Genomic DNA, 27,998 nt, shown 5'->3' on the forward strand with positions numbered 1-27,998 from the left:
ATTATCATGCAGTATTACAATAGCTCACAGTAGTTATCTTTTAACTACTCAAATGTACAATAGAACGTAATTCAAAACAGCTAAAGAACGCTAATCCGCAAATTCGCTACAATCAACAAGAGCAGTTTTCTAAACAACAACAAACTAAGCAACTCCTACAAACTGAGGAGTTTTCCTCCTTTTATAAGATTTTAAAATCACGCGCTAGAATTTTCCAGTACTTTCTCGAAATCAAAAAGAGATATTTATTTATTTAATGCACGCGCTCTTGTATTTTCAATTTTCCGGCTGAGCTTTCTTTTAATATTCGTCATGCGCTGCACTGCGCGAGAAATAAAACCATTTAATTTATAATTAAACTAACATTAGCTTTTTAAATACTAAATTCATAACACTGCCCCCTTCCCAAGGACTGCACGTCGCGGGCAGTACAATCCCTGGACAGGAAGCTAAACTTACAACTGTGGCATAAATGCAACTGAGGCATAAAAATTACATTACAATATCAAACAACATGAACAATAAATGCAATAACTAACTTAAACAAATCAAATGCTATCAAATACTAAATACAAAACAAATACTAAATACAAATCAAACACTAAATGCAAATCAAATACTAAATACAAATCAAATCAAATACACATTTAAAAACAAAAAGGACCATGGTCTGATACTATTTACAATTATTTACATTATGTACTATGGCCATAGTAATGAGCTAACCTGTCGTAATGAACAACTTTACGTTTAGAGTTCGAAGACTTACGAATCCGAACCATAACGTCATTCAGTCTGTTCAGCACTGTATACGGATCATCCGAAGGTGACTGTAGTTTAGGTCTGAGTCCTTTTCGTTGAATCGGGTTCCACAACCTCACCTTGTCTCCTTTGTTGGATCTATGTCCAGTAGCTCTCGTGTTGTATCTGGTCTTCACTTTCTCCGTCGCCAAGTTGACTCGCTTTCGTGCAGAACGATGCATCCCCTCAAACTGGGCCTGGGCATCTTGGAAGTGTTCCTCAGGCGATGAAGGCACATCCGTAGGGCGACTAAACAGGCGGTCACAAGGCAGACGAAGGTCTCGACCGAAGAGCTTCTGAGATGGAGAATAGCTGGTAGTCTTGCGTTTCTTTTCGACCCTGGTATGATTTCGTCAGCTTCCCGAGCTGGATCTTTCGGACAAGGCGTCGACATTTCCAGGCGAGGATCCCTTTTGAAGATGGATAGTCATGCCATCAGATGCTGGAAGCAGTTTGTTGTTTTTCAAGTCTAAGGAAAAATTGTGTTTCCTTAAAAAGTCCAATCAGAGTATGCATGGATCTGTGATATCCGCCACATAAGCCGTGTGATGGTAGGCGGCACTTCCAAACGTGATGCTTACGTTTAACTTCCCAGTTATGTCGATCTTATCACCAGACGCAATCTGAAGGGTAACACAGGATGGCGTCCAAATAAGTTTATCTTTAAACTGTTCAGCTAAATCTTTCCTAATGATGGTAACATTAGCTCCTGTGTCAATGATCATATTGCAAGGAACTCTATCGATATTCCCATTAATGGACAGTCCGTTACTGTTGCCACTCACTGTATAAATTTTAAGCGCTTTAAAACAAGGTTTCTCATTCTCTGGTACCCTCTGTTCCTCGATATGGTCATTCATTTGTTTCCTGCATCGTTGTTGAGAAATGGTCTCAATTTTCGTCCCCTGGGGTGTTCTGCAATTCCTTTGTACGTGGGCTTCAGTTCCACAGTTCCAGCATTTTGGTTTCTTGTCACTCCTTTTTCGTCCGAGAGCATTTAATTGTCTGTTCAACTCGTCTGTCTTATTTTCTGTGCTCTGGGGAGTTCTGCAGTTCCTTCGCACGTGGCCTCCAACACCGCAGTTCCAGCACTTTAGAACTGGTTTCTTTTCACTTCTGTTCCATCTCAAGCCACTGACTTGTCTGGTAAAATCATCTGTTTTATTTTCCGTACCTCGGGGTGTTCTACAATTCCGTCATATGTGACCTTCACTACCACATTTCCAACACCTTAGAGCCACTTTGTTCTCGCTCCTACTCCGTATCAAATCATCGACTTGTCTATCTAATTCATCTAAACGAGCCATCAGTTGATCCCCTGGCTCGTGGACTCGCACAGCTCTGACTGGGTAGCAATCAAGTAGAGCCTTCTGTATTTCAGGGTCCTGGATGCCATCGACGAAATATTGCAGGGACAGGATTTCCCTTGTTTCTGTCGGGCACTCTGAAAAGGCGTGATGTGACAGCCTTTCAACATCCGTGGCGAGCTCCTGAAGTGTTTCGGTGAGCTTCTGTTGATGGGATTTTAATTGGAGCCTGCTGTAGACTTTTAAACATTTCTCGCCAAAGCGCAGCTCCAAAGCGCTGGATAGAGCTTCGAAATCTAGCCTTTGATTTTCGGGAAGCGTCTGCAGGATATCCGCTGCGTCTGCTCTCAGAGAAGCGGCGAGATGACAAGCCTTAGCTTGGGAATCCCATCCATTCGCATCCGCCACGATAGAAAACTGGGTCTTATACACTAGCCAGGATGTCTTCCCATCATATGTGGATAGCTTCAGATATGGACGAGCAGGCATCGGTAAGAATTTAAAATCATCACTCTTGCTCCCAGCCGTCGCTACGAATTTCTTTAAAGTTTCACTAACATTAGCTTTTTAAATACCAAATTCGTAACAATATTTTAATGCTTCAGTGTTTAAAAATGATCTGAAAAGTCAGCACCTAATATGCCTATAGAAAGTTTTGCTACAAAAAATGGCCACTAAAGTACACATCTGAATTCTGAGTGAAGTTCAAGAATTTTAACTTCATGTGTTGAAATACTGTTCCATAAGCTGCATACAACTTAATATGGTTGTTGGTTTTCTTATCTGAATTATGAGGAATTAAACTAACATCCACTCCATTATCTTACTAGAAATCAAAATCCTGTTTTTTATCGATAGCAAAAAAAAAAAAAAAAAAAAAAAAAAAATGAGAATACTGGAAAATTTTTGGCAACTTGGCTCACTGCTACTCTTGCTGCCATTGTGAGTTTTCTGATTGTTTCCAGCTACATGGAGATTTTAACTTCTCAGAGTAGCATTTAGAACCCAAAGTAAAATGGTAATAAATGAGTATTAAATTGCTTTCATTTTCATGCTTGGTCCAACTCAGGTTTAGTAGAGCATGCTGATTTTGTATTCAACATGCAGTTTGAATTAACACATATGTTCTGAATTATCGCAAATAACAGAGTTTTGTTTTTGTTAAACTTTCAGTTTGTATAGTCATCAGTTTGACATGTTAACAAATAGCTATTATTTTAAACTTAAGGGCATGAGAGTGATTTTCACTTGTGCCTAGTTGGTGAAAAATAAATTTAATCAGAGATTATAGTATGTTGTCATCAAAATATACAATGAATAGCAATGTTTTTCAGCAAGTGTAAAATATAGCTACAACTATTGCATAATAAAGAAATGTCATTAATTTTTGCCTTTATTTCCTCTTAACAAATATTATTTAAGTAAAAATAAATTTAATGCCCATCCCATTTTTTGTCTAACTTGTTCTTTGATTTGTTTCACTATATCTTAAAAGCATTTTCTGAATACTAGCTGTTAGAAATATTTTAGCATAACTGAGTTGTATGATTCCTGTTAAATTTTGAATGGTTTTATCAATTAATAAAAATTCATTGTTAAACAATGCAATTTTTTAGAATTACAAACTGACAGTCATGAATTTTCTATGGCTATTATATTACAAATATCTATCCTATGTAATTTTAATAATATATAAGTATGCAAGAATAAATAATATATAATTTGATAATATAATTTTAGATGCTTATAAATGTGTATTTCATGTATAGTGTGTGTTTGCAGCTATAATTATGATGTGATTAACAAAAGTGGATTTATAGCTGCAACTAAATATTTATACCATTTTAAGAGCAATGTTTCAAGTAACTGAACAGTAAAATTTCATTTTTCAATTAATGCGGCTATTTAGTGTTAATATCAATAAATAATTCTTATTACTCTTTTGCTGTAGTCTGAAAGTATGTTTCAACAAAGTACAAGTTTTAAACTTTTATATAATGTACATTCTTTTTTTGGTTAGAAAGCAAAGTGCTTTTTTTTTTTTTTTTTTCTGATTTCTAAAATTTTTTCTGATTATTATTATCACCTAGTTTTAGTAGAAATGAAAATAAGTAAAAAATAACATTCCATTCACATGAAGGATCATGCAGTTATCATCAACTCTAAGCCAAGTGATAGAGGACAGTGGGTTGTGCAGTGAAATGCAATTTCATGTATGAAAATGATTTAAAGTAAACTGTTGGAATTTCAGAATTATTTCACAAACAAAAAAAATTGTTTAGGTATCCTATACAACTAATGGGAGCAATAACATATGGAGGAAAAGCTTTTTCTAAAACATTTAATTAATTCAGATAGGAGAATGCCTACTCTCCTGGTTTTTTTATTTCATCTTCTGGTCTTCTGCTAGGTCACGGAATCTCCCGGTTTTTAGTTTTTTATCTTTACTGAGAAAAGCATTTTTTAGCCATAAATGAAATTTATTGAATCATTGATATGTAAATTAGGGAAATACCATTCTTCTACCTTTAGTGATTTTCAGAATAATTTTTCTTATTCCATTTTATTAATCTTACTAATTTTTTTTTATGAAATTTGACTTAATCTGAGTTTTCTTAATCTACTGTAGTCATTTGCACATTTTTATATGAAAATTCAGGCAATGTTTAATCAGTTAATATTTGTATTTAATTTTATTTACTTCAGTGTATCATACATTACTAAGTTTATTCACACAGTTGCTGTGTGCATTAATTATTTAAAGTTATTTTCAATGTATATAAAAGTGCTTTAACAATTAAAAGCTTTCCTCCACTACTTGGGGTTTTATAGGTATAAAAGTATAAAAAAATTTCAAAATAAAATTAGCCAAAAAACATAAAATTTAAAATCTCCAATTAAATGCAAATGCATTTGATTGAATCACAAATAATTAAATAACTTGAATTAGACATTATAAAGTGAATTAAAGTCAGTTTGGAGTTCCTTTGAAAATGGTGTCGTCATGCAGCCAGAAAACATCACGGTTTCTCCTGTTTTTCTTGCAAAAATCTGGTTTTTAAGATATCCAAGGTTAGCTGCTATGAACTATGTTAGCTGCTCATTAAAGGCAAATTCTATCATCGTATGTACTTTTTAAACAAATTGCTATTTCAGAAGAAATTTTAATTTCAGATTTAAATAACTAATGTAACTAAATTTAAATAACTAATTTTGTTTTGAAATTAAAATTTCAATTCAATTTCATTTGTAATTTCTGTGATTTTTGTGGTAATTTTTATGCATATACCAATTTTCATGCTTTAGTTTTTAAAATTGCAGTTATCTAAGTTCACTTTTCTCTCTGTCAGATTCAAAAATTGCTTCAAAGGCTTTGCATTATGCCAATGGATATTTATTGAGAGGAAATCCTATTATTATTGAATTTGGAAAGCAAAAGGAAAAGGGATAAGCTGTCTCAGTCATGACAATGGTAAGTTTTCTGCTTCTTAAATTGAAAAATAATTTAAAAAAATTTTTCTGAGTTCTTGGGGATTATTCTGGTGTAAATGTTTTTCCCAACAAAACATGTCTGGTGACATTTTGCTGACCCTTGTCGGTTCCTCATCTCCAGGGTCTTTGTCTCTCTTGCATTTTTTCTTCATATGTCTTGATACATTTGTTACTCTTTTTTCACTTAGCAGCTAAGCACTAAATGAATAATTATAGAAAAATATATCATGCAGAACTCGCTGCTGATAAAGCCAGAAACTAGCTAGAGATAAACAGACAAGAGTTAACCAGAATATCACTGGTGGCACCACTTGCAAAACTTGCCACTCAAAAAGCCAAAAGCTGTAGCTAGAAGTATACTGACAAAGGTAAACCAAAATGCCATTTTAAAAGCAAAAGAAATATGATTGGTGATCTTTTAGTAGCCATAAAGTTATGACCAAGAAACTGTGAGAGAAGATAACTGCTAAGTGGTGGTCTTGTGACCAGTTAGTATTCATACCAGAAAACATATCCAAATATTGGCAGCAAGTGCGCAAGCATTGCTTTACCTTCGTGATATGATGTGTGGTTTCTACTGTCACCACCTGAACCTTGGCATGACAAGTAACAGGTAAAGAAAATACCATGCTCACATCTAGTTAATGCAGTATAAGTTAGAAATGAGATTGTTTTGCTTATTAAAGATCCTCTTCCTCCTAATATTGATACAAATAGTCATCTTAATTGAGTGCATTCCTTATAATATTATCAAATTTAAGACATGTACTGAAGTTTTTCTGATGAATTACTATAAATTCACTTTTAAATAATTCACATTTTGTTGCAATACATGTACTTGATAAACAAACCTAAAGCATAGCAAATATTACATGATTCATAAAAAAGTTTATTGAAAAACTTCATACTTAAACATTTGTTTCCATTCAAATATTATTTGTTCAAAACATTTCAGTTTTTCAGCATAATAAATAGTTACTAGACTTAATTTATGCAGTTATGAACATCATCATATAATTAGGGCAATCTAGAATAATACCGAGTCATACACTAAGAAGAATACTGAAGAATTACCTTTAAAATTTTCAGGTGTTTCAGAACTGTCCACAGTCTGTATTGCTTACTCTTCTAAAACACTTATATGCATAGAGACAAACAATTTAAAATAGCGAAGAAAATATAGGTGATGAACAACGAGTACCTTCTTTTTTGCAAGTATTATTTGAAAGTCCTTCTGTAATGAATGCTTAATTTTCTCCTTATCACTGTCATCATTATTAACAGTTTTGAATACAGAAATAACTGATTTTATAACATTGAAAAACAAATTTTTCTTTGGGGGCTTTGAAATATTTAACAAAGGATCTAAATCTTCATAAAAAACATTTTTCATCATAAGACAATTGCTTATATATGATTTTTAATTCTGAGTTGCAATAAGAACACTACACTATAGATTTTATGTTAAAACACTACAGAAGCTTCGATAATTAGTAAAGGGTGAGTATCAACAATAATAATAATAAAGAACTTAATCTTCTTTTAAAATAATTGCCCAGATGTTAAGAACTTTGTCAGGGTTTATGCACAGTAAAAACTGAAAATATGTAAAAACATTAAAGAAATTAAATAATGAAGAATCTGCATGAATGTATGTATGTTTCTCGCATTGTGAAAAAATGATGGTACGTAGAACCATCAGATTTTGAATAACGTAATCTTCCACCAGAACATGGGCACCTAGAAGCCTGAATTTTGAATTTTATAATCTATTTCTTATTTTGTAAAACTTTAACGAATTTTTGATTCACAAACTGAATGATTTCAAAGTGAGCAATGGCAGCACTGTACAGGAACCCCCCCCCCAAATTTTTTTTTTAATCTCCAGCATGTGAGACTGTCTATCAGAAATTCTAAGGATATGCTGTTTTTAAATATTTTGTGATATTGCTGTTGAATTTAATTTTATGTGGTTTAAATGAAAAGAACATGATATTTAATAAATAAAGGTAATACTTAAAAAACATTTTAAAAAAATCCCTTTAGTTGTAATATAAAATCTGAAAGCTTTCAGATTTATATATATATATATATATGTTTTTAATCATAACTTGTTTTACTGGTAAGACTTGCTGCAAATGCAGACTATAAATTGTTTCTATCATTTCTGTCTGTGTTGTCATCAGCTCCTTCTGTAGAAGCTGAAGATTAACTTGATAAATATTTTGTATAGTTGGGCACTTGTGAAGGTCAGGCATCCTTTCACAGCCTTGGAGACACCAAATTAATTTTATTATTTATTTTTTTTTTTTTTTTTTTTTTTCCATCAGAATGCTTAATTACTCTCTGAAAGTCTGGTTCAAGAAAATATGTTTCCCAAATTAAGAAAGAAAACAAATTTAATATTGACTATTATGATAGATTTGCAAGGAAATATTACAAATGGATTGTATAAAAGGAAAATTCAGTTTTCATGTAAGGCCTTAGATTTCCGTTCAGGAATAAATTTACGAAACTGAAAAATATTATGTGGGTGTATTTCAGGATATATACCTATTATCTTGATATTCTGAAAAGGGCTTATGAATATTTGGAAAAACTTTAGGAATTCCTTCTTATATATTATTAACTAAAATAATGTCAACATATTTCATTACAGATTTGATTAAATGCTTTTGCATTGATTAACTGCAATGTTATTTTTAGCACATAATTAATTTCACATTTTATTAATTTCAAAATATAAAAGTTTAATAATATCAAATATGAAATAAGGCTTGCTTTTTGGATGATTAAGAGATACATTATTTTTAAAATACAAGAATTAGAGTATCAATTATGGTATCTTTTTCAAATACAAATTTATTAAGTATAAAAAACTGACATTTCTGTTAAAAGGATCATACATACCTCTGAATGTTTTCATGGACTGAAATTCTGCAGGTGAATGGTATGTGACCATTTCTTGTGCATAAAATTCGATTTCGGAGATAAAAACAAGTCCACCTTTTTAAATATTTGAATAATTATCTATGCAGTTAGGTACACAACAAGTGTAAACCATTCTTTAGTATATTATTAGTAATCAGCAAATAAAATACTTGTCAGTCCTTCGCAAATAAACATGCACTATACAAAATATCACACTATAACTACAAGCATGCTGTACCACGAGGTAGGTTTGTTATGCCTATCAGTTCCCCTGCTAATGACATCACTCAAAGCAAAAGTGCTTACATTGGTAACATTTCTACCCAGATGATATCAGTTTGACCTCTGTCATTTTACCATGTTTAAGTATACTGAGGCATTTATAACACCATACATCTCAACTTTACTGACAGATGACAGTGGCGGCAGCAAATCAAAATGACACCACAATCTGCCACTGTATTTTCTATAAATAAATATTGATGCTTTTGAGGATTGTTAATCTTGTGCATGTTAAATTTAATCCTGTAAGCATTAGCGTCTTACAAAGTGATAATTGCTATTGAAAAAACTGATCTCCAGAAAAAACTCACCCATCCTTAAATGTGTAGCTGACTCAGCCATACCATCAACCATTGTTTGCATCACTGTGATTGTTTAGTTTTTACACCAAGTTGGCATAAAGTTAAAAAGTTAAAGGTTAAAAACTTTCAGGCAAAATCCTTCAACCAGTTTTTGTGATGCAGAACTCTAGTTGCCTAGCAATGAAGTTCAGCTTAGATCTCTTATGATTTTAAAACTAATGTGTGAATGGAGCTGATTAGTCTGACAGAGAGTTCACTAATATTTAATTATTTATGTTATTATATTAACTTATATTTTAGTTTATTATAGTTTTTATTTATTAAAAATTCGTGACTCTTTAACAGTTACTCATAAATCTCTCTTTTTATTTATTTGTTTATTTTTTAACAGATCATATGATGTCCATTACCATCTAAAGAAAAGATCTGTATCCCGTTTACAAGTGGGAAGATAAGCCAGAAAACAAATGTTGGCAAAGCTGATTTTGTCTTTGTAATATGGCTGTGGAATTAATGAGTTTGCTTCAGTTCACATTGTTTACAGCTAAATTGATGAACAAAGGATTTCCCATGAATATGTGATGTTTAAAATTCTCTATATTAAATAGTATGTGATTTAACAGAAAGCATATATCAGGGACATAATGTAAGTGACTATTTCATATCTGTTGGTTCTCCATTCATTGCCTTTGGAAAAGGATGTTATTCAAAAGATAAAATTGTTAATAAAATTTCATCTTATAATATAAGTTTTATTCCATCTGATGTAAAAATGCAGATAAATATTGCATTTATTAAAAATACTGAAGCAAAGCAGATCAATCAGAGAGATTTTTATCGAGTTACTGAGGTCTGGGCACTTCTGTTATTACTGTCATATTATGTCCTCTCAATTTTTAGCATTTTAATATATATATCTTCAGATCTAGTGCTTCATTCCTTCTCAGTAGCTGCATTAAGAAGAACATGAGAGATAGCTATATGAATTGATACTTCACCATGTACAATGTGCTAAAACTATGCTTAGAAACTGGCAGTCCATGAGCCACATGCATTTCCCAGAGGAAATTTTATGTGGCCTGTGTATACGTTACCTGTAAATTAATTAACATTATTGTGACATTAATTTTATAGAAAGAATTTGAAAAAGTTTGATATTAACAATTATGAATCCTATTTTACATTTTCATTGCCATTAAAAATGAATGTAACATCCCAGAAAATCTGCAAACACAGGTAATTAATTTATAAGTCTAAAAAAAGTATAATTAGACTGACAGATGAGCATATACAATGTGTGATTTAAAAAAAAAAATAGTTTCTAGCAGTTTTTTCCTGAAGTTACCAACTGCAAAATCGAAATGGCTTGAGCTGTTTTAACAAGAAATCTAGAGTTTTATAAATATTTGCAAACAAATTTATATATTTTTCCTGTATGTATAAAAGAAAAAATTAATAAAAGAAAGAGAATAGGTTGCCATTATTTATTCTTAAGTTTTGTTCTGCTTAAAGAGTTTTTGCAGTTTGTTAAGTTAAAATAAGCTATTTAATGATTAATTCAACATATTAGAACTATTTAAAATACATTTCAGTCTGAATATTTAATATTTAGTCATCAGTACATTTGAACTACAAAGTGACTCTAACAGAAATTGGTTGCATATGCAAACCTTTAGATTTCAGACAGAAAACATTGTACCCGTTGCTTATTAAAATCACTTTCGTTCCACGCATATTTAATTTTATTAAGCGACTGACTAAAATGTGATATGTATATTGCAAATCATGATATAAGATTGAAACTTTTCGAGTAAAATAATAGCTAGCAACTAATTGAGTAATTAATCCTAAAATAATAATTAAAATTTATTGCTAAAATTAAATTAGTTACAAAATTTTTAAATTCATTTCTTAATTTTGTTTTGCATATTATTATAAATATATTTCTGAAGAAATTTCATCTCTTGCAAACAACTTTTTTATCTCACTTTGTTTCATATTGTTCATCAGCATGTCTTCAATTGCACTTGCAGTTTCATAAAACTGCTGGTAGGTTTTTTGATCAGTACTTCCCAGTTCAAGAGTAATTCTTAGAATTTGTCATGTTTTTCTAGATTCAATTAATGTTAACATGTCATAATTTTTTTTTTTAGTCCAAAGGGACTTGAGTCCCGAAGGACTATTACTTTCGTTTTGGCATTTTGCGTTGGACGGATAAATGTCGGTTCACTTTTCAAGCTGTTGCCATAAAATGTTAGAGTCCTGCATTATATTTGAAGAAATTAAATAATGAAAATCTGCGTAAATGTATGTATATTTCTCACATTGTCATAAAATAACGGTACATAGAGTCATCGAATTTTGAATAACGTAATCCTCCAACGAATATGAGCATGTGGAAGACCAAATTTGAAATTTGTTTTATGATCGATTTCCTATTTTTTAAAACTTTGACGAATTTTTCATTAACAAACTCAACGATTTCAAAGTGAGCAATGGCAACGTTGTACAGAAAAAACATTTTTATCTCCAGCGCGTGAGTCTCTGTATCGGAAATTTTAAAGATATGCTCGTTTTAAAACTATTTTGCGATATTGCTGTTGCACTGGATCTTATGGTTTAAGTGCGAGGAACATGATATTTAATAAAGAAAGGTAACACACAAAATGTTAAAAAACGCCCCTTTGGACGTAATTTAAAATCTGAAACATTTCGGATTTTGGGTTTTTTTTTTTTTTTTTTTTTTTCTGTACGAGTTTTGTTATCAGTTTTTCTTCTAACACTTTCATAGTCAGCTTTTACCAGGGCTGTGGATTCGCTAGGGAAAATGACCGACTCCAACTCCTTCCAATTGTAGCTTTTTGGTGGCTATATACAGTATAGAAAGAAGAGTTTCTAATTCTGCAAGATCATCCCACAGTCTTTCTGTTAGAGAAACATTAAGGTTATCTACATCTTCTAACATTCTCCTCTCCTGTTAATTCTTCAGATTGTAGCTTTTTTGTGGCCATATACGGCATTGAAAGAAGGGTTTCCAGTTCTGCAAGATCATTCCACTAGATTACTTCTCCATTGCATTGCTCCTTTTCCTGCTCGCTTCCTAAGAATGGCATGAATTTTGGGAGTTCTTGCTAATATTGCTGCTTACCTAAATTGTAACTAAATGAAGCAGTTTGTTCAATAATGGCAAATATCACATCCATTCTCCTCCCTTATATTTATTTATTAATAAGTCAATAAAATAGAAAATAACTATTTATTAATGTATATAGTTCATAAATAAAAATATTAACTCAGTTTGTCATGATTTTTTTTTTTTTTTTTTTTCCCCAATTCACTTTAATTTCATTTCAAATTTAAACTGTTCAACAAAAACTGGAGTCGGAGTCGACGTGTTTTTTTAGTGACTCTGACTCCTTTTACCCAAAAATCTACCCGATTCTGACTCCAACTCCACAGCCCTGGTTTTTACAGTCATTTTCTCTGTATTGCTGTGAATTGATGCAAATTCTAAAAATGAATCTTCATAACTTACCTCAACTGATGTATAAAATATTAACTATAATTTGCTATTTCTCTGAGTTTTCTACATAAAAGTCACATTTTCAAAAACAGTTTTTAACTCTTTTTAAGAGATTAACGCCCTGCCGTGACTATGTCTGCATACCTGGCCTGTAGCAGAGATCTCAACTTCAAAGAGTTTGTATCTTCACAAAATTCTATTTTGTTGATCATTTTCTAACATGTTTCTTGTAATGACAGTTGAAATGTCTTATGTAAATTCTGAATATTAAAAGTTGTATTTGCAAGAAGAGAGACTAATGGTGGATGGACCACAAAATAGACACTATGAATGAACTAGGGAAGGTTATGGTAGGTATTAAGTAGGATATTCTGCACTGAAGAATCAGTCGTTTACAGTCTGAGTTTTATAAGTGAAGATAATTTAGTAAACAATGTGTTTTGTATCGATTAGTATGTATTTATTTTGGTTCCTGGAAATCTGAATATAATAAGCGGCTGAGTTTGTTAACCAATGAATTTAATAAGCAGCAGCTACTGGAAATTGAAAATTTTTCCTGTCATTATATTTACTGTTTATATATGTTTGATAAATATTTGGTAAATAAAATTTTGTAAAAAAAAAATGTTAGGGGAGGAAAAAACTTTTTCACTTTGTTTAAAAAAAGAATAAATAATAAAAAAAATCAGCTTGCATAACCTTTGAGTTTGAGACTATTGCAATAAAAAATGATATTCAAAAAGATATATTTACTGCATACTTTGTAATAGACACCTTACCAATAGTAGTAAACTTAAATTTGCTACTATTTGGTATTTCATGATTTATGTTGCAAATAACACGGACTAAAAATATAACACCAACCACACTGTTTGGATTTTGGATATAGAAAATATGTATTTAGGAGGGAGAATGTAAGCCCTTCTGAAATGAGTTAAGATGAGAATCAGTCTCCAGAAAGAGAAACTTAAGGATGAAATATTTATCCATTTTTGTCAAATTCGTAATCAGTGTGATGAAAGTTTTGAAACTAATATAAATTTCAGGGTGTGTGTCAATGATGCTAGGTACTGCAATGTGCAAATCAAACAGTTTCTACACTACATTATAATATCACTTATTTTAAATTTCCTGCATGTTATCAAGGAAAATAACTGTAAATATCTTGAGAGAGAACAATATTGGTTGATCACCATTGAAACCCTGGCAAGAGGTTAAGCATTCATAGTTTTTAGGAGTAATATTGAAATGAAGAATGCCCTAGGAGAGCAAGTGTTTTAATTTAATGATAGTTATAAACTTTCCAGATGAATGATTCCTTTGAACAAAGTAAAAAATTTCATCGTCAAAAAATTGTAGTGTTTTAAGATTTTATCAATTTTGCAAAATCTTATAAAATAAGGAATAAATATGTCTAATTTTTTTGTGTTTATAAGTATGCATGATTAGTATATTAAATAAGTAAAATGCAGTCCGAAATCCGAATGTCCAGTGGCTGGAATCGTCTGATATCAAATTTTTCAATCACTAGCAAAAAAAAAAAAAAAAAACACACGACTCAATAAGCGCCACCTAGCGGCCACCGGAAGAAACACCGGCCAAAAAAAAATATTAGCCTTTAGTCGATGTGCGGGAGTTATGAACTAAGCATGCTGTTTCCCCGAGATTTACTTTGTAACCTAAATGTGTAATTATAACGCCCTAATTGTAATGTTTTATCTTAATCGTGTTTCGTTAATTAAAACTATTTAAAAATGCCAAGTGAGTCTTTTGTTTATGGTAGTTTTGGTTATAGAATGGAGAATTTGGGAGAAAAAGCAAGCGATTTTTTTTCCTGAACTAACCGAGAATCCTTGATTAATATTAACCACACTTTCAGCCCTACTGTGGTTGAGGGGTTAACATTTTTCTCTCTGACCTAAACAATAAATGAAGCCCCAAGACATATTTATTTGGAGTGCAGTGTTGCTGATACTGGTTTTCTTTTGATGCCACAACAGCGGAGATGAGAAGAAATAATTTAAGTTCAGTTATGATAGCAAATTGTGCTTTTGGCTTAACTCTCTTAAAACCAATCAAGAGTTCTAGAAATATTTTATTATAAAATTTGATGTATGGGGTATTGCAAGATGAGAGGATGTCTCTAGATATTTTTTAAAATGTGTTGTCTAATTACCAGATTTCATGGTGATGATGAGAACCACAAATATGAAGGACTGCAGGAGTCAGATCAACCAATGTCACCTTTTAGGTTTTTAATTATGTCATCCAGATTCTCAGAATTTTCTGGACATTTGGCTGACAGGTATGGAACAATCAGTTCTCAGTTGTCAGTTAATATCCTTTACCTTAATTTCCTCTTGTCTCTTAACTGAAACAAATGAACATTTTCATTCATGAAATGAAATGAATTTTAAAAAAAAATGTTTTTTAAATACTTTACTTCCATTTTAAATCAAGTCAACTCTTAGATTATCTCAAACATGGAAAGGCCAATCAGAGATTTCAGAAAACAAAATATTACTATTAGTTTTTTTTTTTTTTTTTTTTTAATCTGCTTCTTCTTATTAACTTCTCTTCCTCCTTCCTCATTGTTTGATGTGCTGTCTTCTAATTTATTTTCTTCTTTATTATAATAATCTCCAAAGTCATCAGTTTCTTCATTTTTTCCCCTTGTTTTAGTTTTCAATGGATTTGAGTTTCCTCTCTAATTTGTTCTTCCCTTTCGTGATTTCTCTCAGGATTTTTGTTAATTCCACTCTTAGATTTAAATAATGATGCAATGGAATTTTCCACACATTATACTGACGTTCCAATTTATTTTTTTTTTCGGGAGGGCGGGGGGGTGGAGGCTTCGCTCTGTTTGGACACTGTTGCTTCAGCTTCATGGTTGTATGTCTGATAGATATTTTGTGAAAAACACTTTTTAACTCAAAAAACTCCAAAATGGTTAATGGTTATTTTCGTAAAATTGCCTCTCTTTTTTTTTTTTTTTCCCAATTACGGTACACTTTCTATATTATTGTATCTAGTGAAAAAGTAATATAACAATAGATTTATTTCATTTACAAACTTAAAACTCTACTTACCAAAGTCAGCATCATAGAAGGAAAAAGAAGAATGATTCGATGAACAAAACAAAGTACTGTATAATCAGCTCAAAAACGTCTTCTTTAGCTCATAAATAGATATTCTTCGTAGTGTAAATCTGATTAATTTTTAAATAATAAATTGCATTCTAACAAAATACTGTTGTTAATGAGCTATAGTTGGCACGAAATATTTTAGGCAATGGAATTGTCTATTCGCTTGTAGAATCCTCATATAAACAAAAACAAGTACGTCTTCATCGCAGACACGAGTAACATGCTACCTTGAGATGGACATACTTGTTTTCTTTATGATCAGTTCTACGAGCAAACGATACTATCGCCCCATCCCATTGCCAAATATGTTATTGTGATGTTCAGGTTAAAAACATCATCTTTTTGCATAGAACGACTTGAGCAAATTATATTTTTAGTAAGGATGAGACAACGAGTCATAAGGGCCAGTCATTTACTCAGCACCAACATAGTTCAAAAGAAATTAGACAGAACACTTCATCTCTCCTCACTCACCACATAATAATGCTAAATCATCACAGCATCCCATCGCTCATCCACAATTTGCTGCAAACGGAAGCAACTTCAGACTGTGCAGAATTGCATCTTAAGACAAATCGTCTGCTGCCCGTGGTTTATCAAGAATAATGTAATCCATGATAAATTCGGCATAGCACAATTTCGTGCCTACTTTCATCACCTGGTACACAATTTCCATTTGAATCTTAAGGAATAGTATCATTCCTTCCTATATGACTACAATTCTCGTAACTATGTGAAGTGGCCAATGGCCATTTTAAGTAGTAATTTGCGTATTATTCATTGTTTCTGTATTTTATTTCCTGCACCATACAAATTTTGTACTATTTTCTACTGTATTAATGTATTGGGAATGTTGCCTAACACTGTTCCACTTGTTTGTGTGAGTATGTGTTTTGATTTGTACTTAAAGAACTTTTAGCAGTAACCTCATGTCATCAGCTCATCAATACCTGTTAAATTTTATGCACGCGAAATAACTCTTTATCATCAATAATTATTTGGACCATACAGTATTTCATAATAATCAATTGGTGTCGATAGAGGCTGGACTTTGAATCCAGGCCCTCAAGTCCGAGCACCACTTCTACTCACAGAGCAAGGTTACATTAAAAATAAGAGGCTTAGGCAAAATGTTAAAATCAACTTGAAGTACTGCCAAGAGAAAGGTTTACGTCTGATATTTACTGAAGAATTTCTTTTTTTTTAATTCCCACTGACTCTGAAATAGTGAAACGTCATCAAAACAAAGCAACAAGTCGTACTTTGAAATGTACCGCTGCATTATTTGAAAAATGAGGACTGATACATGCATTGCTTATTGTACCTCTTTTTTTTTTTTTTTTTTTTTTTTTTTCCCCTGCGAAGTTGCCTGACGTTTTACCTTGCGTGTGTTCTCCTATAACGGAAAAGATCCTATTTTTGTAGCAGCTTGTGAGTTTCTTAGAAGTATGGATAGAAAAATATGAATAGAATTTAAAATCGAACAGGAAATCTGGATACAAATGTCATATTAATGCCGGTGATTTTTTCTTGCAATTTCGCGGAATATTTTTTCTGAGGAATGTTTGCAAGTTTTCCGCTCTCTGTTAACATTCTTTGGTTGCTTCTTTTGTATTTTATTTCGAATTTGGTATTTATGATATGGCACAATACACATCAAATGATTTTTGTAGCAAGATATATATTTTAACTTAGTTTTTCCCGTATTTTCGTCTTCAGCTAATTTCAACTGTGGTAAAATATTCCATACTTAAGAGTTGCCTTGGCGCTGTTGGCGATTTTTTACGGGAGAAAAAGTATAATGTTTTGTAATTGTTAAAAATTATCAATATATATATATAACGTTTTAATTGATTCATTTCTAAAATCAATTAATAAAGTTAATTACATGCAGGGTTTTGTTTTGGTGAAAATTTCGTAACGATTGTTGTATGAGTAGATTCGAAGCTTGTTCTATTTACCTATTGTGCAGTAAAATAGTACATTCTTGCAGTAAATTCTTCGGTTTAGGCGCGATGCAGACGCTGTTCTCGGGTACCCGCGATAATTTTCGCTATCCCAGTCTAACTAGATTAGAGATTTTCGAACACATAAATTTTCCTAGTTCGTTAAGAGTTCGGTGAAGTCCATAGTCATGAAAATAGCAGTTAGGTATACCGTGAGTTAAAATTCACACATCGTAGCTTATCAGAGATGAATATGAACCGAGAAGAGACTATACACTATTCCTAGCTACCGACAGTCCAAGTCTGGCGATGAAAAACTGGAAGTGTTCGTAGTTGGATGGTAATATGCCAAAGACCAATGTCAGGCAAGAGTGTGAAAAGAAATGCCAGTGATTGAGTAAAACCGTTACATATAGTTAACATGTTGTAATACACAATATAAACAATAATGTGTGAGGACATATTACTAGGAGAAGAAAAATAAAATATAAGGACATGGGTGGTATAACAGAAATACAAATCAAAATAATAAAATATATTTACACAGTGACGAAAAAATTAAGAAATATATCTAAGGACGACCATCGGCCTTTTCCTGTTTTCATGTACACAGTAATCACAGTTTAATATTGGAATAACAGCATTGTTAATATCCGGGATTTTCCGGAAGAATTTTTCTGACAATTTGGCCATATAAACATTAATTTCAGGAATGCCGAGTTCACGGTGAATCGCCGTGTTTCTAATGAACCAACGGCAATTCACCGCTTCTCTTAATACAATATTTTGTGCGATTTCCAATTTTTGCAAGCATATCCCCAGACAGAGCAGGCGTAGGTAATAATGGAACGCAACATGGTTCGGTAAATGAGTAGCTTATTATCAGTAGAGAAAACGCTATTCCGAGCAATTTATAGAGGCAAGTATAAGTTTACGTACTCGGAACTCAGTAAGTATATGTATGATGTGTAGGGACCAAGTGAGCCAATGATCAAGAATAACACCTAGGTAGAGTGCCTGCTTCTTCCAAGGGATTACAGTATCATACATTATGACATGGAGATTAGCATCGAACTTTTTCTTTTTTTGTAAATAAAATAGCATCAGCGTTTGCAACGTTGATCTGGATTTTCCAAGACTCGTGCATGGACGTGATTTTGCAGTGCTTGTATAACTGAGCCATGAAATGCACATTGTGTGAAAATTGCGGTATCGTCTGCATACATTGCTAATGTGGGGTATGTGGGATGTCGTTCGTGTAAATATTGAATAATATAGGGCTTAAAAGACTGCCCTGTAAGACCACAGCTTTTATGGGCCTGGGGCAGGAGGTAGTGGGATTGATACCAACGAAGTCTATCTGTTAGATAGGAACTAATGATGGTTGTGATGTAACCTGGGAAACTCAGGGTGATTAATTTGTATGTGAGGCCTTTCAGCCAAACGCGATCGAAGGCCTTCGAAACGTCTAAGTTTGCTCCAGTGGTAATTTTTCCTGTAGCCCTGAAGATATGATTTCAGTCATTCTGTATAATTGATATACGGTCGAATGCTTTCTTCTGAAACTAAACTGGTTCGCAATAACAACATTGTTTCCATCTGCAAATTCTAACATTCTCTATAGTATCACAAATTCAGCAATCTTTCTGAGAGCTGAAAGAAGGCCTATAACAGACGGGATCACTGGCAGGTTTGCTGAGTTTTGGTATAGGAGAGATGATTGCGGTTTTCCAGCAATATGGAAAATGTCCAAGACGAGCATGTGGTTAATAATCTGAATCAACTTGAACATAATATGTGTTCCCATCTGCTTGGTCATTTTGTTGGATATGCAGTCAATACCAGGACTGTTGTTGACTCTTAGCTTGGAGATGTAAGCAGATTCCACAAGCACATGTAGTAAACCTTGCCGAACGCCGGATTACGTCATTAACACATTGCTGGTACGGCAAAATCGTGTTTCGAAAAGTTAACTTTCAATGGAAAAAATGGATTAAATATAATTCAAATTAAGAAAGTACGTATGCTCTAAAAAAACCTGAGTTTTATTATAATTAAAAGAAAAAAAATGTTAACTGAAAGTACTTTTATTGCTGACTATACTATTTTTTAAAAAGGCTGAGGACATTTGTTTATGACAATGATTGACGCAACTTTTTTAAAAGTTTCGCGGCAACAATTCGTTTAACTTCTTGTTTAAATGCGCTTTATTTTCTTTATTATCCCTGCTTTTACTATCGGCTAGTATTTATTATACGTCATATCATCCAATTCTTCAATCGTCATTTCTTGACTAATTTTTTACGTCTTTTATATCTTCTCCATCCGATCGCCCTTTGCACAATATCTTTATCCTTATTTTCAGTCGATTCCTTTAAAATTGTTGATAACTTCTGGCCAGAATGATGCCAGACAATATTCGGTGTTGTTAAATGAACGTTGGAAAGAGTATAAATGAAATTTTAGCGTTGGGAAATATTAAATGGAAACAATTAAGAAAACGCGAAATCGCATTCCAGAAGTCCGCGCTTGGCAGTTTAATTTTAAAAACTAATGTAAATTTAAAAAAAAAATGGAAAGCAATTTAAAGAACATTCCTTGTTAAAATTGATGAATTGCTGTGAGCGTAACTGGATCATTCTGAAAATGTGACGACTTCTACTCGGGTAAGATGGATACTCTATTAAGTAAACACAAAATTGGCATATCTCTTTGTTATTTCAAAGGGAAAAAAATAATTTTTGTGTAGTAGTTTGTTTTTGGCGGGGATGTTAGAAAATCTCATCTCTTTTGTTGTCTCGGATGGAATCTGGTTTTAAGAACTGTGTATATGCCTAAGAGAGCAAATATTGCAAATATTTTCAACTGATTTTGACGGCTAAAATCATCAGCGCCCCTTCAGAAGCACGCTCTGGAATTAGAAGTGGTCATGAATGTACTTGCTACGAGGCTTCAGGTTTTCTTTAGTGACTGCCGCAACTGCTAATTAATATTCAAATTCCACCTAATCGTAGATATGCCGTAAACTTCGGGCTGGACGTTAGGAGTTCCCAAAGAATTTCGTTTCTTCTCGGAGAAGAATATATATATATATATATATATATATATATATATATATATACCCATATACAAATGATACATTTTAAAAACCTTTTAATGACAATACTAACTTTGAAAACATAGAACATTAGTTTTTCCAACTGGCCACGTATGAAAATATGTTTTTGTAATTTAAAAGTGGAAAGTACATTGACTTCCATTAGAAAATTACAGACAACATTCAAAAATATTTATTTTTATAGATCGATAATAAATCAAAACTTTTGGATTGCTTGCCATTATAATGATTTGAATTATGGTGGCTATGACGGTCTATAATAGATATTCATGCTCATGATAAATCGTGCCGATCTAAAGCTGTGAAAGTGTTAATTTTATAATTAATAATCACAACTTGTTGAACCCTTGTTGAAGGAATCGATCGTTTGTTCCTCGGGATTCTTCCTCTTACGCTTTGTACGCCCTTTGCTCGAGGTCGCTCGTGTAGCTCGTTTGCTTTTTGGGCTAGTACTTCTACGCCTTCGTCGCTTGGATGCACCCGTACTAACGACTTTAGATCTTGTCCTCCCTCTTCTTTTCCCATGTTCACGAACCACATACTGTCCGTTCATCCTCGACAGCGCTCCTCTTTGTGTAGCTTTTTGCAAAAGAAATTTGATATTGTCGTGGTAAGCCTGGGTGTCCAATCCCATCGCTTTGAGGTACTTCTTGATGTCGTAGAAGGATGTTCTCTTGCCATCATTCTGTAATTTGCGCACAGCATTTAGTACTAAAAGGTTCAAGTTCATCTGTTCTTCTTGCTTCTGAATAAATGGCTGGGAAATTTCTTCTTTCCCTTGCATTTTGTACTCTTGAGTTCGTTGAAGTTTTTGAAAGGTGAGTCGATTGTGAAATTTAGATTTGATAGAAAGAATTAGTGTTGAGCAAGTCTGTATATAAAATGACTAATAAACTGCCAAAAAGGAAAAAAGATGATTTGAATTAATCATGGCGATTGCGAGATGCACTCGTGACGTTTTGAAACATAAAGATATCGCTATTTTTCATCGCGTGTTGTGTAATGCACCTGGATAATATTACGCGTATTAGTTCTTCTAGGTCATAAAGGTTTTGAAGTAAAGTATTAGTGTTTAGAAATGGTAAACAATGAAATATATTTATGTAAAATAAAATTCTAATTTTAATATGCAATAGCGGTACTATTCCGTTAGAGCGGGCGTCAGTTAAAAATGCGCCACAGCCACGCCAAATATCTTGGCTCAAGTAATTTAACGTTTGAAATATCGTGGCTCGAGAATTCTAGTTTTCGTTTGAAATATGGTCGGTCGTTATTTTGAATATTTTTTATTTACGTTTAAAATATCGTATCGTGGTTCGAGATTTCTAGTTTTCGTTTGAAATATCGTCACTGATTATTTTTTTTCCATATTTCGCCATTTTTTTTAGTACGATGGATTACACAATTTGGCAGTTACCTAATGTTGAAGAGGCTGCCATAAGATTCTTTCAGGATAACTAAATAATTCATAGCAACAGACTTTGTTCTTAAAATCATCCGATGAAACTAACTTTTGACTCAAACAAAGCTCCTGTATGGCGTTGTTATGTACATTTTTGGTGTGGGGATTAAAAAAAAAAAAAAAAAAAGTTTGAGAACCAAAACATAGTTTGAAGGCTTGCGTCATACTTTCCTCAATGTCGTTCGTATCATCTATCTGTAGTGTCATGAATTGACGTCGATTGAATTTAGCGAACTTCAATAAGAAATGAGCCACAATACGACAGTAGATTGAAATAACTACTTGAGGGAGGTACGTGCAAATAGTTTGATGTCTCGTAAAAGAATTAAAATCGGTGGATCCATAGAAATAGACGAAAGTCTTTTTACAAGAAGGAAAAACAACGTAGGACGTATCCTTCCGGAACAATGGGTATTCGGGGGTTTTAAGCTTGAAATAGCAAAGAATGCTTTCTGGTCGCCGTTCCTACTCGTTGTGCTACGACACTGATGACTGCCATTGAAGAAAACATCAAGGATGAGCATTAATATTTTCAGACTGCTGGAAAATAGATAAGCAAGAAGAGCTAAAAAATGCTGAGTATGAACATTGCAGTATGAATCACAGCTATAATTTTGTAGACCTCGAAACTGGATGCCATATCCAAATTATGGAGCGATTGTGGGGCAGTGCTTAAATGGAGAAATAAACGTCAGCGGGGTACTGCTCGCCACTATTTAGAATCATATTTAATAGAATTTATGTGGCATCGCCTATATTCAAAAACTCAAAATTTTTCTGCAAAATATTATTATGCCACCTGTTTAGATTGTATTTCGTTTTGATTTTTTTTTTTTTTTTTTTTTTTTATTATTTATATGTAGAATATTATAGGTTACAAAATTAAATAGAAAATTTTACTTTCTTTAAGAATTAAGAAACTTTAAAAAAATTTACGATACTCTTCTGTTTTGAAAATTGCAGCGAAAATGTATGCGCAAAAGCGCTGGTTTCATATTGCGTAAGTTTATATAGCTCTATATTTCTTAAGACGCCATTGAAATACTAGTTTAATTTTTAAATCCTTTTTTTTTTTATTTTAAATCCTTTTTTGATATCCTATGGATTTAACAATTTGGGAATTGCCCATGATGAAAAGTCGGCAATAGAATTTTGGGTAAAGTGCAGAATCACTCACTGCTTGACGCGTTTTTAAGAATTGCACATACTCGGTATCCATGTGCACATCGATTTATTTTCACTTTAAAAAAAATCCCAGAATTGCACAAAAATGGCACTGCGTACCCCCTTGACTTTATCTATGTACACATCGACCTATTTTCATTTAAAAAGTAAAATAAAATTGACAAAAATCCAATTGTTTTTACCTTTGTAAAAAGCGGCAAACAAATAAGTGAGCGATTCTGCATTTCTGAATTCCGATTCTGAACATTTTCAAAGAAAAGGCATCATTCATTATAGAAAATTACGTTGGGTGTAATGGTGTATTTAATTATGGCAAAGCACACGAGGGCTATCTGCCTAAGGGGAGAATGCCTTCGTGGAGGACTTTCTAAGGGAAACTGGCTCGTATACACGTTACACATGGGGAAAGCGCCCATGTAGCCAGCCGGTTCGCAGGATTCGAACCTCGGACCGATCTACCAGTGTTCAGCGACTTTACCGCTCGGCCGCTGGTGGGCTCGAAAATTACGTTTGAACAACCAACGAGATGAAATTATGCTTTAGCGATAAGTCGGTAGCGAAATAGCGATGCAGGCATCCATTCAGTTATGTTTAGCCTTTTTTCATATAAATTATAATAATAAAAAAGTATTATATGAAATTAATAAAACAAAAATCTTAGATAGTTATTTACTAATATACTTCCTTTCTTCCCGCAATTATTAGGGTTGCCGCAATTATTTTTGGCAGCATTGGCATCAACAATAGTTTGGCGATTTTTTACGGCCCTCGAAACCGAATAGTACCAATTTTACTTTTTATAGAATTTTTTTATTATTCTTTTGAACTCTATTATTATATTATAATTTAATACTTGGCGAGTATTGGCGCAAAAAAAAGTGACGCATTTTTAACTGACGCCGCTGTAACGGAACCAGTACCTTAATAGTTGAGTGTCTTTTTTTTAATATGGCTAAATCCTCTTTCTGTATTTAACGTATCTGTATTTATCTATCCTAAATATTTCAAAATTAATCCTTGTCACATTTGATTCCCGTATAAAATTACGTCATATAAAGTCTTTTAATCAATAATGTTAAATTTTGCAACCCAAAACCCTGTTAATTAGTAAAGTACAAATGTAATTTGTAAACATAAAGTAAACTTTGGTCTCAAACTGACGGCCCTCATAGCAATTTTATCCGGCGTGCGAAGACATTTCAATTATGTATTTATTTCAAATACGATGTTGCAAATATTTCACAATTTTAGCAGCTACTTAAAGTCCGAATTTATATTGTTTTCCTTACCATTAAAAACCACCTTGAATAACGCTCTAGCAAATGTATAAATGAAGCCGATTAATTTAGAATGTGATAGAAATTTTATTAAAAATTTGAAGATGCAGATTTAATTAACATTTATTCGTATTTCTGTCAAAAAATAAATAAGCCCAGATACGGATTTTTGCACTAAAAGTAATTGCATTGTTTGGGAATGCATCTATATGTGAACAGCTTTTCCTCGCAGTTGAAAATTAATAGGCAAGGTACTCGATTGACCAATGACTGTCTACATTCTGTTATGAAGATAATTTCTCTCCAAGGGCGCAAACTTTATCAAAATTGAAATGCCATCAGGTCTCAAGCTATAGTAAGAAATAAAGAAATTTATAATTACTTAAATACAAGCATATGTACTAATTCAGAAGTCAAACAACAAAAATCAGCGTTATACCTACAAAATTTTCACAGGACTAGTATCGATGGTTTTACCGAACCATCATCTTCAGCTGCAAAACCGCAAATGAACAAGATAGGAAATAATGATTAGATAAGATAAGAAAGCCTGAACAAGAATAAGCAAGTGGCGCCATCTGTTGGCGAAACCAGAACTAAAACATAATTTCTCTAAAAGCCGAAGGCAAATTTGGATTGAAATTAGGATCGTTAACTAGAACAGAAAGATTTTTATGAATGTGAACTGCCTCTAGAAAATCCAGTTCTCCAATGGAAAGAACTGGATTATTCAAAAAACATCTTCGCCAACAGATGGCGCCACTTGCTTATTCTTGTTCAGGCTTTCTTATCTTATCTAATCATTATTTCCTATCTTGTTCATTTGCGGTTTTGCAGCTGAAGATGATGGTTCGGTAAAACCATCGAAACTAGTCCTGTGAAAATTTTGTAAGTATAACGCTGATTTTTGTTGTTTGACTTCTGAATTAGTATTTATTCGGCGTGTTATTGTGTCTTAAGCATATGTATTTTTATTTATGAGTCGAAGAAAAATTCACTTAATTGCAGAGTCATTAAACCTAATAACTCTGATGGCAATCTAATAACACGCCATCAGAGTCATGCAGAAATTGTGTACTGCACTCGGAGGGATTCGAACACCGGACTTCTTGCTCTCCTTCACGTGCTCTGTAGGTGCACCACACAAAGGCATGCGATAAGCAAGGAAGAGAAGCTATGAAATTGTTACCTCTTGTACCATTTGCTAAAAGCTTTCAAATTTGTTTTTGGTTCAAATTAAAGTAAGTTATTTAATGATTAATTAAAAATGTTAAAGAAATATTTGAAAGAAACATCAGTCTAAAAGTTTAATATCTAACTGTCTGTCAATATATTTGAACCATTAAGTATAACCAACAAAAATATCTTATAACAAACTTTATCTTTCAGAAAAATATAAATTTGATATTTTTTTATTGTTTGTGTATATTTTGATAAATATTTAAAATTAATTTTTTTTATTGTGCTACTAAAATTTTTCATTCCATTGTTGAAACAAAAATTGGCTCGTTAACTGTTTTCATATCGTGCATTTGGCGCGCATGTAATTTGAGTTTAGACCATTGCTTTGTTTGACAGTCATATTGCAATTCTACGTATTCTTTCGCTTGCGCTGCTAATGTCATATCCGCTAATGCTGTTGCTTGTTTCAGATATATTGTTTTTAGTACGTGGAAACGTACTAAAACGTACGTGTAATTAATCATTCAAGACGGGAGAGCGCGTCTTGCAACAATTGAGATGTGTATTTTTCAGTGGCATAGTTAGAACTTTTGCCGCCTAGGTCGGTTCTTGAGTTTGTATAGCCCTCTTAATATACAAACAAACAACTACAAAAAGTGTCAAATGCATATAGAGAAACGAATTAAAATTCTTGGTATATATTTGAAGAAACCCTTTAACATTTAAAAATTATATTATTTTGAAGAAACCCTTTAACATTTAAAAATTATATTATTATTTTTCTTGTCCCTCCTCCCCCCCGCAAAACCATGAAGGGCATTGTAGAGGTCTATTTGATTGATTCTGCTGTTATGTAGACAGTAGAGGAAGATTTCTTAAATGCAAGATACATACATTTATAGTTCTTAAATATTTCTTACATGATTTTTGTATTTAGAAAATGCTTCTAACAACTAGCAACACTTACAGTAAAATAGAGTAAAGTTCACACGAGTATTACAATACCTGGAACTTTGTTCTGGAGATGCTGTTTTAGAATAAACTGCAAAAATTTAAAAGGACTGCCTTTCCACGTTCCTGTTTCGATTTCCCTAGTAATAAGAGAAATAAAACTCTGAAATACTTCTTTCTTAAACGAGAAATTCTTTTTTATTGATGTCAATCGTGACTATAATTTAGTTGATATTCGTAATTTGCATCCAAAAGTTTCGAAACGGTAAAAACGTACAACGAAACTTTATAGCTGTTGAAATTAAGTGATAATTTCTTTGAATACTTTATCTAATGTAAAAACTTTTTTTCTCTTCTCAATTGAATTTCAAATGGCAATTTAGTATGTAATTATTCTTCACCTGCCTCGAGGATCCACATTGACTCACCCTGATAAAATGATGTTTCACGTAAAAAATTAAGTTAAAAATGTGCTGCTTAAGGCGAACCGCCCCTCCCATTCAACTACGTCATTCGTCTTTTATATTTATTATCTTTTTATCTCTAATATTTTGCCAAAAATAAAGAAGCGTTAAACGGCCATGACCATTGCTATATTCATGTTCTAACGAAAATATCATTATATGCACATTGAGTAAACGAATACGGAAAAAAAAAAAAAAAAAAAAAGTCGTCACAGATGATAGTTATAAAATAGGTGCTGCTTAATGTGATCACTTTTATCCGCGGTTATTTTTATAGCATTAACCAATGATAACATTAAACGATAAGTAAAAATATCCTTCGAAACAGCAATGAAACAGCAATGGAATTTGACTCATTTGATAAGCTGATTTATGAACGGTTCATAACGTTTCTGGAAATTATTTGCTCGATCCTGTATCCTTAATATTCCAAAGGCATCCCTCAATGGGAGAGAGCATGCCAATAAAATTTTAAATCAAGCGAAAAAGCAATCTTAATTTGTTGTAGTTTCATCAGGGAATTTTCTTTTCAAGGAGATATAAAAAATTCTGCCAATTTTTTATTCTCCTAAAACAAATAAAGACTTGTATCTGATCGTCTTTCAAAATTCATAGTGTTATTCAAAATC

The 27,998-nt window shown here is 32.5% G+C and overlaps 1 protein-coding gene across 1 annotated transcript in view; it reads left to right on the plus strand.

The window, feature by feature from the left end:
- The window catches only part of LOC146998809 (RNA-binding protein 41-like), a 40,119-nt gene extending 29,521 nt beyond the window's left edge, over nt 1-10,598 (plus strand). Inside the window, exons 6-7 of the mRNA XM_085811681.1 lie at nt 5,459-5,580; nt 9,507-10,598. Coding sequence (XP_085667807.1) covers nt 5,459-5,559 — 101 coding nt within the window. The 3' untranslated portion in view covers nt 5,560-5,580; nt 9,507-10,598. The remainder of the gene's footprint in view (nt 1-5,458; nt 5,581-9,506) is intronic.
- The last annotated feature ends 17,400 nt before the right edge of the window (nt 10,599-27,998 follow it).

This window comes from Stegodyphus dumicola, chromosome 2, assembly GCF_044657685.1.
Source record: "Stegodyphus dumicola isolate Sdum_Otavi_A_Nest chromosome 2, ASM4465768v1".
NCBI classification, from domain to species: domain Eukaryota; kingdom Metazoa; phylum Arthropoda; class Arachnida; order Araneae; family Eresidae; genus Stegodyphus; species Stegodyphus dumicola.